The 15,133-nt window shown below is 37.5% G+C and overlaps 2 protein-coding genes across 9 annotated transcripts in view; both read right to left on the bottom strand.

Annotated features, from left to right (window-relative positions):
- LOC141910735 (uncharacterized) overlaps nt 1-15,133 on the bottom strand; it is a 284,387-nt gene that overhangs the window by 243,752 nt on the left and 25,502 nt on the right. The gene's annotated exons all lie outside the window — the stretch shown is intronic.
- The window catches only part of LOC141910731 (MYCBP-associated protein-like), a 63,401-nt gene that overhangs the window by 31,149 nt on the left and 17,119 nt on the right, over nt 1-15,133 (bottom strand). For all 8 annotated transcript variants that reach the window (XM_074801471.1, XM_074801475.1, XM_074801470.1 and 5 more), the window contains 4 exons: nt 3,927-4,087; nt 2,237-2,346; nt 1,868-2,033; nt 1,217-1,397 (listed from right to left, as the gene is read on the bottom strand). In XM_074801471.1, the coding sequence (XP_074657572.1) occupies nt 1,217-1,397; nt 1,868-2,033; nt 2,237-2,346; nt 3,927-4,087 (618 nt within the window). The remainder of the gene's footprint in view (nt 1-1,216; nt 1,398-1,867; nt 2,034-2,236; nt 2,347-3,926; nt 4,088-15,133) is intronic.

Below are 15,133 nucleotides of genomic sequence, written 5' to 3'. Positions count from 1 at the left end.
AACATGAAAATATTTCATTACATCAGATTCAACATTTGACTCTGGAAATGGTAGAGAGGTGCTCAAACAACGTGTACCTACCTACTCATTTTGGTGATTGCCCCGCCCGAGAAACAAGGATTTCTTGGTGTGGCCTGATATTCAAAATTTCCCTCAAAAACCTAAATGATGTCTAAAATGCGCTGATTTTGGCTGACAATAATGGGCACCAGTCAGCCATCTTGATTCCAAGCCAGGTTTTTGGCTGCAGATTTTAAGGTTAATACATGTATAAACCAAAAATCAAGATTAAACCCCTCAACCCTTCCAAAATGATTGATTTCGTTGATGAATGAACAAGTGAAAAGTGAATGCCATCCAAGCCCGATGGAACTTAAGTCAAAGAGGCTAAAAATGGCAGGCAATTAAAAGTGAGTGGAGTGTTAATGATGGAAAAGCGCTCCAGACACAGCGCAGGGTGCAAGGCTCACGCTGCATAAAATTTCAATTCTTTTTAAGTTTACTGAGTTAAAAATTCATTGCTTGTATACACACATTTACACAGTTGAGATTTATTTTTGTGTTGGTAAATGCATTGGAAATATCGTGGCCACAATTATTTCTATAAGAATGATATTAGACAACATCTTTACGACGTTAACAAAATTGATCAACAGTTGCAGCCTCCAGGCTGTTTTCCCCTGGTGGCCATAATTTGAATCGCATCAAATCAATTAAAATAGGGTTCTGCCCCAAGTGATGCCCTACTCGTGTACCAAGTTAAAAAAGAAAAAGTGGTGAACAATTGCGGCCTCTAGACTAAGTTGTTTTTCATGTCGCGCCCTGGTGACCATAAATTGAATCGAATGGACCCAATTTTACAATAGGGTTCTGCCCAAAGTGATGCCCTAGTTGTGTAACAAATTTTGAAAAAACCAGTACACAAAATTGCTGCCGCTACGCTGTTAATGTCACCGACGTAGTTAAATCAGCTAAAGTTGAGACCGGGGCATAAAAAGCAAACATCCAGTGTAGTGGCATTTTCTCAAAACCACAAACCAACCCTATGTGGAGTTCACATTCAGCACACGTTCAGTTTGTGGCATCACAAACCATGCGCTCAATCTATTTTAGTCAAATTCAGGTTTTGAGTAAAGGGCAGCTAAGTTGCACGCAGTTTTAAGCATGATTTTTAAATATCTTAAGAATTTAGAATTGAATTTCTGGTGCAACATACTAGAAATGTAGCCCTGTTGACGTTTACGTTCTAACATTTTCGCTCGCCAGTTTTTCAAAGCATTGCTTTCGTTCATGTTTAACATAGGTGGTGCTGCTCTCAGCTGAACCTTCTTTTTCTTCTCATATTTCACAGTAAGCTGACTCTCGGAGCTGGCCTGAGACTGGGGCAGAGGTATGTTCTATGATAAAATGAAAGTTAGTATGATTATTTTCCAATTGTACATCATTCCTTACAGAGTCAATCTGATGACATCACTAACAGTCTCCCATGCTGCAAACCACTGTCGAGTAGACACACCCTTCCTCAGCAGATTCTAACCAGATGGCGTCCTGATAAAGCCCAACCCTAGCCGACCCATCCAGGGAGCGAGGATTCATACATGATTATAAGATCAGTTTTGGGATGAATGGCCGCGAATGATAGTCCACTTGGGATTGGCAAGATTAATGGTAGAATCTTTCACCATTTTTGAAATTTCTACATGTTTGTGTAGATTCTGTCATGAGCTTCAAATTACAAATCTAAATTCATTTCAAGGATTATCTGGTATTTTCATAGCATATATTATAGGTGATTGCCCAAAGAAAAGGGGTTGATTTATAGGTGATTACATAAGAAAAAAATCTTCATGAACCATTTTAATTTTACCTCAACATGTCCACGTTTCACAGCTTCATGCATGAATTCATCAACGTTTCCAAGAATACTGTGACTAACAACCTCACCCTCAGCATCGAGTCTTGGACCTCCGATATTCGACAGGTCAATTGGTTTAACAGGGGCATCAGGTGGTGCTTGTTTCAAAACGTGAATACTATCAGCATCAAATTAAAAATACTATGGAAATCAAGACAGGTAAAACTCCACTATATGCATCAAAAAATAATAGGAGTTTGATACTAAAGTCCACTCTGACTTATGCAGCAAAATTGGGACTGATCAAAGTTTACCAGAGTTGGGGTCAAACACAGAATGAAGACTGGGAAAAATATTGAAACTTTCATCATTATAACTCACGTTTTAGGTTTGGGTAGATCCCATTCTGAAACTGGTTTAAGTTTACGCACAGTATACTGCTGTGGGGCTGGACATTTCCTGTCTGTAGATGGTGGACGTGGCTCCCGAATCTGTACATATAATATAGACAATTAGTCATCAAAGCCCAATATGACCTTTAGCAGAATCAAATATGGCCACTGAGTGACCATCTTAGATGACATAAGAACATAATTTAATCAGCTAATATACTAGTCATATTGATCATTCATATCAAATTTGAAGTCACTGTATGGAATAACTTGGTCGTCACAATCTATAATGTCCATTTCAGAATCCAAATTGGCTGCTGGACAGACAGCTTGGATGTCATCCATCCTAGAAGAGATATCTTCATCAAATTGATTTTATTTTGTTCATGTGGTCTTGCTTTTTCAGGTCAAATTAGAAGTTTTTCTTCTGAGAGTAATACAGAATGTAGCAATCACCAGTGCAGAGGGTGCATTTGACGGAAATATGCCCTTTGAGCCACCATTTCAATAGATGACGTCACTAGCAGACTGCATAGAATGACTGACAAAGGTATTAAATTAACTAGTGCTGTGCGATGTTTGGCAGGCAAAGAGTTGATGGAGCTACGTAGGTCATTTATCTGAAGTTTATTTGAAGTTAACTGCATGGATTAACTTGCCAAACTGTCCTTTACCAGGACCCAATAAGGCTGATTGTCAGCAGCCATCTTAGATGGCATTAGACCATAATATGGCTGCCAGTAGGTCATCTTCGATTTGGTTTTCTAAACTTTGTAGGATAAGGGGGCCGTGCATAAAGTACGTACGCTTGACTTCCGGGTATTTTTAACCCCCCCTCCCCCCTTGTACGCTCATTGTAGGTTTTTTTATAACCCCCCCTTGCGTACATACTTTTAGGGGTAACCCCCCCCCCCCAGTAAAACAGAATTTTCAGGAATAATGGTTTAAAGAAGGCAAAATCCACCCTGATTCAACAGAGTTCCTGCTGACGTTGATCAACGATCTTCCATGGCGACGAAATGAAAGACTGAAAGTGGGGAATTCCCGAGATCCAAATGTAATATATTGAATGCAACAAACCCAGGGAGACCTGTTTCGCAATTAAGGCAGTGTTTGCTATACATTAAAGGAAGACAGGTTTACCCACAGACATATGTTTCGTGCACAAAGTACGTACTATTAATATTAACCCTCCCCCTTGGAAAGTATGTACGTTTTTAGCTGACCCCTCCCCTCCCCCTGTACACTTTTGTACGGTTTTAAGAACCCCCCCTACGGACGTACGTACTTTATGCACGGCCCCTAACAAGGATTGAACTTGGGCCTTGTACAAACAAGACAAATGCTTCTCAGTGGTTATATGGATTGATATGGCAATTGGCATAGACCTACCATAAGAGGCACGAGCGGGGACACCCCTTGGATCGGCAGTATATCAATGATAACATTTTCCATGATTCATTTAAATTCAATTCAATTCAATGAAATAATCATTGTATACATAGTTACTAACAGTAACATACTTACTAGCAATAACAGCTTTCCATTCTCAATGACTTCAATGACAACAACGATTCATTAAAATTGTGATTACCAGTATTTACTAATTATCATGCTGGATTTAAACTCTGAACAGTATGCTTTAAGAGCGGCCAAAAATAAAGATTCGATAAAACAACCTTCGCTAAATCTTCTTCTTTGATTTGTAAGCTGGCAATTTCTTCATTGTAAATGACATTTTTCATTGGTAAAGAATGTTCCTCAAGTAAATCTTGTGATGGGTTTGGAGTTGTAGTAGTTTTATCTGGAGTACCATCGCGCTTCTTACCCTTCAGCTTATCTGAAAAAAATTGAATAAATCAATATTCTATAGCCCTAAGAGGACTCATATCCGCTATAAGAACTACCTACTCACAGTAATGTGCAAATTGTATAGCAACAATATATTTTTCAAAACAAGTCGATTATGAAAGTTTTTTAAGCGCAATATGGCCACCATTTTAAGCCATTTGCAAGCATTTACTTACTCAAGTTGACAAATATAATATTAGAAATGTAAGATACATTAGATTTATTGTACCTATCTGTAGATTTAATCTATATGAAATACATTCAAGACCAAGTTTCACAAAATAGATTAAATTCCTTAAATTGATTAAAATTAAATCAATTAAATCGATTTAACTTGTTTACGTTTCAAACCAGTTTCACAAAAAAGATTAAATCTTAAATTGATATGAAGTTTAAAAATGAGTTTTAACCCATCGCCAGCGGATAAAATATCCTCAAGAATCACAGGTAACCAACACTATATCCAAAGGAACAACTCAAACGAGTTTTAAGATGAATTAAGACCATTGCAATTTGACTAGAAAAAAACTAACTTACGGATGGAGCCCCTGCGTTGAGAAACTACAGGGATAACAGTTAATAGCTGGTTCTGGGGTACATTTGACCCAGTTATCCTACTTTGACGTCTAGCCGACATTTGTCCAAAATGCAAATAACCACAACACACGAGCAAAATATTTCAAGATGAAAAAATATCAGTAAGGGATCGATGCCCTTACTTTGCCATACATATTACGGAAATGAAAATGAATATAACAATATCCCGGGCCTCAATCCTTTATGAATGTGAATTCTCTATCTAGTATTTGTAATATTAAGCTCTAAACACATGTGTGTGGGTAGATGGACAAACAGGTATAGCAGAGTGTCATGACATTTGAATTCACATTAAGTGAATGTGAATAAAATGTGAGCTTGTCCAGGACGGCATTGAGGTTCACTCAGGGTTTTAGTCACAGTACACGTACATTTAATTTAAATGAATAATGTAGAAATTGACAATCATGCATATCATGGGTTACTAGTATTTACACAACTTTTAATTAAGAACCCTATCACAGAGTTTAGGTTTAAATAACTAGAAACAACAATCTTGACTGAGTCAATGTTAACTCATGATTCTGTAACTGGATCCTCACATCTCATAATCTAGATCATAATTTTCTCACAATATTCTTAAAAGATGAGTATAGAATGCTGAGATTTCTTACAACTACACATTATCAGATGTGCAAGCATGAGAAGTGAAAAGAGGCACAATATCGGTTGAATATTCAAAAGTAGCTAATGTGTTTTGGAACCATTTTAAGGGAAACATTTGGATAATCAAAGCAAGATCTAGCCCAGGCAAGTTCTAGAATGCTTTACAGTGTTAAATATAGTTTACTAGGGCCAATGTGTTTAATTACTCATAAAGCAAACAACCCAAATGGATGCATGATATTTGCTCTCTACCTTAATGATATTTACTTCTGAATATCAATTTCAAACATTGTAACCACATATATTGTTCATAAAATGTATAGGCCTACAATTTTCACAAATATATTATGCGAATGTATATTCTTTGTTTAGTCGCTAATTGCAGCTAGGAAAGGTGAGACCTGGGTCGAATTTGAGGATCGAGAGGCACCTTTCTAAAAAAAAGTTATAGGCCTAAGCCAACGTCTTTTCACAGATACCTGTTAACTAATCATAATCATAAGTAACTATTGTACAGTTCTTAGTTGTGAAGCTTAATACGAAATTATTTGATACATGGTGGTTAAATTATAGTACAATAAGTATGGGGCACCGTGTGGAAAAAATAATCTCGACATAACAAAATATTGACATAGCAATAGAAAAATCTCGACATAGAAATAGAAAAATCTCGACATATATAAAAATAAATCTTGACAGTGAATTTACAAAATTCTCAGCAGTGGTTTTGAAAAATTCTCAACAGTGAATTTAGAAAGATCTCAACAGTGGTTTAGAAATGAAATCAGCATTGAGATAAATTCAACATTTATAAGGCTTTGTATTATCAACATATAATTTAAGAAAAGTCAACATGGATTAAATCTTGAGATAATGTCCCACAAGGCACCCCATAAATGAGAGTTACAATGGCATTGAGGCTCAGTGTGCCTCAAATTCTACTCCATTTACTGTCTACGTTGGATTTCATTCCCTATACAATTCAGTCAGCGTCTAAATGGTAATAAAGTGAGTGGTTGTAAATGGTGCTTGTTGTTTCAAATCAGAAATTTTGAAAGAGGAATTTAAAGAGTAAGCAAGGCAAGACCTTGCTCATCTATTACCGCAAAATTTCTGGTAAATAATTCTTACATTGCTGTAAAACATTCTTTTTGGTACATGTGGATCATTTCATCCTACAGGTCCAATGCATCTGACATTCAATACAGTCCATCAAAAACAGACATTTTTGGCCGAAATTGTCCGACGATCCCAAAGTGATAAAAAAAAGTTAATATTTTTGATCCAACGTGTCCAAATAAAACACACCTTTATTGTCCCAATGTGACTAGTTTGAATAAGAGAATTTTTTTTTCTCAATGTGTACCACAAAAATAAACATATTTTGGTTAAGTGTCCTATGATGCCATAGAATATGACAACAAAACTTGAAACAGGAAGGGAAATTGTAATGCAACAATATTCGGATGGGCTTGATATTTGGTACAGAAGGTTCGTATAAAAATACATGAAGCATATTAACCAGAGATGCTAGGGCCAAAGTACCAAAATTCCGGAATTTAGAACGGGGGTCTTTTTGCGTTTTTGCATCGCCGGAAATGCGTTCTAGAGCGATCTGGGTATCTGAAAATACGACGGCAGGCATTCGTTGTGCTTCACATCCCTCGCTGCTTATGCCGCGCGCTATCCGGGTGACCAAGAATATCTTTTTTCCCGCCACTACCGTATTTGACCTGGTCTTTACAAACGACGCAGTACGCCACACCACCTAAGTCTAACTTACAAATGTAGTTCGATAAGTAGTCCCTGTTACTTACACTCTAGCCAGTGCCAGTTAAATTTATTTTTCATACCGCTGTCAATTGCCTTTATATCGGCCGACTCCCGACTGACAATCTTTCCGTGCGGGCTCATTTTGCAGACCGTCCCGCTTGACAGCTGCAGGCTGTTAGAAAGTTACAAAGCTGCGTGCCTCAGGACATAGCACGCACGTGGTAATAATTAAGATGATATTTATAAGATATCATCTTAATTATTACCACGTGCATCTTCACATTGTTGGCCGTCAGCGGGACGATGTACAACGACGCGTAAAGATAATTGACTTTTAATTGGAAATGGCGTCACAACAGTGGCGCTCCGCCACCTACGCACGCACAAATACCACAACAAGCACACATATATACATTGTAGCAGAACGTCCTCGGAAACAGAGACCAAGATAAAATAACACAGAAGCCACGACGAGTACAAGCAAACGAACGCTTTTACGGTCCGTGCCATTACTGGTCGCCACGAGGAATTCTCACCCAATTTCCGGAATTGACATCGGCGATCCTAAATTTCCGGAATTCTGGATATTTTTTCGGAAAACTAGCATCTCTGATTAACGCACTAAAACAAGACACCAACATCAACCTCCCAAAACAAAGTCCAACATATATATTGTTATATTTTATGCAGTTAGCCTATTTGGCATATTGTCAGGTATTAGAATAGATTATGTTTTTTTACATTTTTGGAATCAAAGGTGGCCACCAGTCAGCCATCTTGACATTTTCATGGGAAAATATGTTCATATATGATGTTACCTAAAATTCTCATATGGAATATGAGAGTTGTAGGACAAAATGTACATTCTCTGAATGAATAATGAATTGGATTTGCCATTCGATAATAGGAACGAACTAGGCTATAACTAGGCGACTGAGCATATTCAATTGGTGTCTCCCCATAATTACTGAGATCAAATAGAAGCAGGCCATATTCCATTGTGCACCCCAGTAGCAACAATTTTAAAAGGTGTTTCTGTAGCCAACTCCGACGAACAATGAGCTATTGGCATACCTGCAAGTTTGAAAAAAAAAATGGAGGACAATCGCGGCCTCTAGACTGTTAATAATATTTTTCATGTGAGCCCTTGGAGGTAGAAATATGAATCCAATCATCCTCATTTTCAATCGGATTCTACATTAAGTGATGTCCAACGATGAACGTTTTAAATATTGTCAAAAGTTGCAGACTCCTGAGTAGAAGACAAATAGGATGGTAATGAGTGTGTGAATAGATTAAAAAGATAACCTTACGTAGATGATGAGCATGACCTGAAGACCGACGGCGTTGTTGGCGAGTACTATGTGGCGCACGCCAAAGTGGTAAAAACCCAGCTGAAGAAACGCGCCGATGCCGGTGATAGTGCTGTGGAAATGTGCCAGTCTCCCCACTGTTATGACTGATATGTAAACTAGTGATGCTGCGCGATGGACCGCGACGATGTATCGGACCAGTTTCATCTTCCTCATCCCCTTGACTGATGAATCGCTCAGAGTCACGCTGACGCGCGGCAACCACCTCATTTTTGCATTTCTCAGAAGTATCATCAACCTGGTTTCTCTTGCCTTTTGCGGAAATACCAGCTGAAAACTTGTTTAATGCTGGATTATTATTGATTTCATTTCCACCTCTCGATTTTTCCATTCCCTTAGATTTTCACAAGTGAGCTATTTCTCCAATGATTGACGCTATGATTTTAATTCTACTGCCGATTCAATGATACATGCTGACTAAAATCATTTAACAATGTAGAGTGGCTCCTAACCACAATTCCACCTAGCGACTCAGAAGACTTTTTCAATGTATTCCAAAACGACGTCTCTGACGGGTATAGTACAGGGACTACAAGAGTTCTTAGTTATCCCTGATGATAAAGATGACAGTAAAAACTTACTGACGTACGAAGTGGATGTTGCTTTCAAGAAAACTCTATTCCTTAAGTCAGAAAATTCAAATATTCACTATATCATTTAAGTTATTTCTCTAAAATGTTTATAAGACATAAAGAATTGGCGTCAAATTCAGTTGAATCTGACAATACAAGTAGCAAGTACATTGGTGTATAACCCCACTTGATCTTCAGCACTCAAGTATAGGGTGGACATGTTTTATTAGTGATAAGATGAAAGTGATAAGTCTAGTCCAAAGGCAAAATGCATGCTTATCACAAACTAGACCTATATCAGTATTATCCCTTTGAAATGAGGAAATAAAGCAAAGTTTGGGTGGGATGGGTTTAACCTTGAGCTTTGGCAGATTGCTTAGTACTGAAATTACACAATATCAAGATAGCTAAGCACAATAGGCCTACAGGAAAATATGTCGCAATTATGAGATACCTCGCTACTGGTACATAACTGCAATTAGCTACAAGATAAATAAGCCAAGTGGCAAATGCCATTTCTATTAAAGTATGAATTTCTACTATGACAGGTTTTAAAATAGGGAGAGAACATGCTTATTTTTTCTGTGAATTTTTACTCATACTTACGAGACATTAAAAAAGCCACAGCACCACGCATTAAAGTTAAAGACCGCCGAGCTGAATGGTTTTGAGTTGATTCAGATGATTTGTCCTGTTTTTTTGACATTGCTAAACAACAATCCTTTTTATAAAAGTGAAATCCCAGGTTATTCTAAAATGAAGATAATTCTAATCCCAACTGCAATATTCAACTCGATTTCACTAAAAACAGTATGTGTGTTCCCTTAAAAGCATTTCTCAAAATTTCCAACATAAGGCAAGACTAAATCCTGTTTATGATACATAGTATTACAGTGCAGAATTTTCTCATGTAAATCATACATGGTTATTGAAAAGTACGTGGGTAAAAATAACTACAAAACAATACTGACAAAAAAACTCTAAATGGTAGACTAAATTAGGACATTATTATAGATCACAAGTCATTTCATGCCAGATTGAAAAATATGTCTTGCATTGAAATCATGGAAAGAAGAAAATACGCAGAAAGATCGAAGGTATTCATTTGAGCTTGCTTAAAATTCAGGTATTTTCTCTTTCAGTAACTATAATGATAACAGAAATACTAGGAAATAGATTCCAGAGGCTTAGGGCCTGCCCCACATCTGACTTATTGATGTATGTTGGACAAACACAGCATTTAAGATAATTATTTACCATACTCTGAAACCAACGCACTGGAAAACACTAATCAATTACACTCTGCAAAAAGTACCTTTGCCCAGGCTGGAATAGGTATTTGAAGCATTGGTCATAACAAACTACCAAAAAACCATAATAACAACCAACTACTACAAACATCTAAGACCAAAATCATGGCAAGTTTTTCAACTAAATCTGATCCCAACTAAATCATCACCGAAATTCTACAAAAACCTATCTTAGACAATCCAAAATTCAGTTCAAAAAGAAAACCGATTTCAAAGAATACATACATCACAGGATAACCGATCTGCAACATATTAGATAACTGTGGCCTACTCAGGGTTCATAGCCTAAAGACCAACCAAAACTCAAGGCTATTTGAGAAGCACATTCAAGGCTTTTTGCCCCCATGAAAAACATTTTTACCACAATATTTCCTTGCTTCATCCATTCAAAAACAATCAAAACAGCTTTAACAGGGTTCATTATACCATTGCTGACCCGAATTCACTGATATTTACCGACACAGCCAACTACAGCAACTTTACGAAATTTGATTATTTTAATTTTGAGCGAATGAACGAATGCCTACACAAGTGACTTTTTAATTAGTTGAAGTACAGATTTTCCACATAAAATCTTGGAAATATAACAGAAAAAATAAGGTGAAACCTGTATTGGGTTGAATTCAAATGATGGGAGAAAACTTACATTTTTCAAACTATTAAGATGGAAATGTCAAAGAAAATTTTCTTAATTTCTTAATTCTTTATTAAATATGATGAAAACACAACTTTTTTCAACCAGATGTTTTTGGCGGGATTTCAGAGGAGATCCGTGGTCCAAGTCGATTGACATCATCTCTGTGAAAAGCGCTATACATGCAATAATCACACACAACTGAATGATTCATCATACCTAGGAGCAAGTATCTAAATTATTATCTATTATTTCCCCGCTCCAGCACGTTTAGATAATTGCTCGTAGATCATACAAAGTAGTGGGCTTTCTCCAATAACTCAAATAGACACCTACTGTACAACATAGGTCTCCAAGGATAAAAAAAGAAATCAATACGATTTATATACCATGCAGTAGACATCGTCACGCTCTTATCAAAATTTCCATCAATACAAAAAAGATAAATCATAAATCTACAGATCTGCAACTTTATCGAAATTCAAGGTCCTAAAATCAATTTTCAAGACCAAAATGCTGAATTCAAGGCTATTTAAGGCCTTCAATTTCCTTTTTGACAATCTAAGGCTATTCAAGGATTTCAAGGCCCGCTACGAACCCTGCTACGGCATGCAACAAAAATCCTAAATCACTGACGTTTGATTGTGAATATATGTAGGCACAGGTCCAAAGGACAAAGATAAATGCTTCATAATCAGAAATAAGAGTTTTGCCATGCAAAGTAGCATCTGATTTCTATGATACATGTGTATTTAATGTCAAATAAATACAAGAGGCCCATGTGCCATGAAGCTGATATTATAATTTGAAGAACATGTAGGGGGCCTAGAAAACAAAGAGTGCTTTGGAATGGTTTGAAGTGGCTGAAAGTACCAATATATTTCGATGATGAGTTTGCAGAGCTGCCAAGACCTAAAATATCAAGTATTAATTTCTAGGGACAGAGGTTCCCATTTTCCAGGCTAGGCAAAGATCTAAGATTTTTAACCTTAATCAAATCAAGCACTTATCTTGCGCCGAGGAGGAGAGAGATGCATCTTGAATGAAAGTTTCGTTAAATTCACAGAAAATATTCAGGAAATCTAACTTACTTAATGTGTGGGAAAATTAAGTACTGACTGCTAGCGCCACAATGTTCACTTGCCTTATTATATCGTTCATGCAAAATATATATCGATTACTTATTCCTTAACGCTACCAAAAAATTGCCGACTGTTTTAAGCCAATAGTTTAAAAACCAGTGATAATGTTTCCTGGGATAACGGGAAAACTATAGAAATTATAGAACAATAAAAAATGCGTTGGCAGCTCTGAGTTACTTCTTCTCAGTGAAATTTTGAGATCTCATGAACATATAGCTAACATTCTTTTTACCATCATCACCATTAATCCGTGGCATTTCACTGGTGTTAAGTAATGTCGCACCGGATAGTGATTAAACTCATCTTCCAGTGTCTCAAGCTAGAGGCCTAAGAACTCAGATCTTGTTTCTGATCAACCAAATTTTCCTTGAGGTGATAAACCCTAGAGGGATGTTATATGTGCTGAAAATAACTGGAAATAATTTATTTCCTTACAGCCTTTTGGTATTTTGATCAATAGCAGGCACAATCGTCGTCACCTGCCAAATGATAAATCGCCAGCCAAAATATTTACAACTGGATGTCTACATCAATACTCTCGGCCCCTCCCAATATTGTTTGAGTGGAATCATTAGTAAATTGTTGGATACAATCTATTGATAATATTGTACTGGAAATCAATGAAAAAATCATAGCCAAAATTGTTAAGAATGCATGTAAATGGCTAAAAAAGCAAATTTCCCCGCTCCAGCACATTTATGTCCCACGACCAGCAATTCTAAGGTGATAGGCCTATAATTTTTTGACAAGCTAAATTTATTCCTAGCTAAGACCCTACCAGGTGGATTATTACATACACTCACAAATTACCGTATTCACACTATAAAACAGTTACTCTTCAGTCAGTTCTGGTCTGGATTACGCAAACTCCTTACTTGTTGGCTCTTACAGTACTCGTCATCTCGAAAAGTGTCTTCAGTTAATTCAATTTTCTCTTCTTTAGTTGAAATGCTTATTCAATTCATTTACAATAAATTTCAGTTTGGATGAATGAGTTTCTTCATAACATGATTATCACAATAATGTCATAACTAAGACCACAAAGAACTATTCATTATAACTAGTGGAAAGCCTGTGGAAACCACGGGTGATTTTTAAACATACAGAACTTCTTACTAGTTCATTGCATACGAATTGAGTAGGAGCATTTTAAAGTGGCCTATTATGTGGTGTGATCACCCGTGCCCATAAGCGGGCGACACTGGGCGATTTCGTCGGCTGATCTCGTCGCCCGATGAAATCGCCATTAAAATCGCCCAGTGTGTCCGGGCAATCGCCTTCGACGATTTAGCCGGCCGACAAAATCGCCCGAATCCAACGTGTTGTATTCTGAGAGAATCACCCAGTGTGTCCGGGTACGCCGATCAGTCACCTCAGTCACCTCGAGAGTATTAACCAGCCAATCACGGCTCTTCGACGGTTCACGTGATAGCAAAATGGCGACCTCCACTGAATTCGTCGGCCGAAGAAATCGCCCAGTGTGTCTGAGGCTATAGAGACCATATGGGATCTCGGGACCGACTTGACCTGTGCCCTAGGATACTGGGGCCCCTAATCACATACTGAAAATTTCTTGTACCATGGAGGCCCAAGGTAATAGAACTATAGATAGAAACAAATAGGCCTATGTAAAGTACCCATATGATCATTTCATAATGTATGAATTGTACGCAGTACTGAAGATTTGAACCCACTCGAAACAGAACTAAAGATACCAAACAAACATGTTAAGTACTGGTATGATCATTTCATGATGTATGAATAGCCCGTGGAAACCACGGGTGATTTTTAAACATACCACTTTCAACTTTTTTGTGAATTGAGTAGGAGTATTTTGTAATCACCCATGCTCGTTGAGACAATGGGATCTCGGACCGACTTGACCTGTAGCCGAGTACTCGGTCCCTTAATCACTTACTGAAAATTTCATCTTCCCATGGAAGCCTGTTATAACAGAACTATAGATAGCAAAGAAATATGTAAAGTACCGATATGATCATTTCATAATGTATGAATTATACACGGTACTGAAGATCTCAACCTGTGGGTACAGCTGGTACCAGATAAACCACAAAAACGTTTACTGGGGTCCTACAACTCCTTGATTCCTTGAAAACTCCTTCTAAAGGAACAATATTTTTCAAGGTCCTTGAATATCCTTGAATTTGAGCAAAGCGCCCAAAAGTCCTTGAAAACTCCTTGAATTTTGAGAAATTGGCAATTTTTTTGGCTCTAGGCCGAGTATTTACACAGATTCCACCGAATTAAATGGTTTACTGAGAAAAACAGTCCTGATTTTAGTAGTTGACAGTAATTGATATATGAAAGTGATGCAAACACTCCGTAAAATTTGAAATTTTCTCCTTGAAAAGTCCTTGAATTCTGGAATGACTGATTTGTAGGAACCCTGGCTAGTCACACACGCTAACGCCTCAGCCTAATACAATCACTCTGTGTAAGATCTGTGGTTGTTGAGTTTGTTGCTTTGAACCGGCAGCAGTGCCTCATAGGTTAAAGTAAGTGGGTTAATTGCTTTTTTATTTACTATCATCCGTTACATTTGAAAAACTGCTTAGTGACCCGGCAGCCCGTACATAAAGGCAACAGTAACTCGTATTGTATCAACTGACAACTCAGGTCAGTGGGTATGCCAGCAGACCCATACGCCCTCTGTGAACAGTAGGAGAGACTACGAAAAATTTGGTAAATGGCCCACAACATAAATTCCAGACTACATTTCCATCAGAAACCACGCCCAAGCGATAAAACATGTTGAGATCTACCACCAGGAAAAGGCGATACGTCCAGTAATGACGGAGCAGTCAGTACGACAATTCGGTATTATTATATAAGAAGATAGTTTTTGCAATAATCACATGCTTTCCAGAAGCAATTTCATCAAATTTTGTCTTTGTCTGACAATGTGCCTAGCCGGCTAACAGCGCCAGTTACCAGCCACAGGCGCCATCTGTAGTTAATAAGTGAAATAAAATAGCTCTAGATAGTCTTACATGCATGTATTCACTGC

The sequence above is a fragment of the Tubulanus polymorphus genome, chromosome 9, assembly GCF_964204645.1.
Source record: "Tubulanus polymorphus chromosome 9, tnTubPoly1.2, whole genome shotgun sequence".
Classification (NCBI taxonomy): domain Eukaryota; kingdom Metazoa; phylum Nemertea; class Palaeonemertea; order Tubulaniformes; family Tubulanidae; genus Tubulanus; species Tubulanus polymorphus.
Note: the sequence above shows the minus strand (reverse complement) of the source record. Positions and strands in the feature narration are given on the sequence as shown.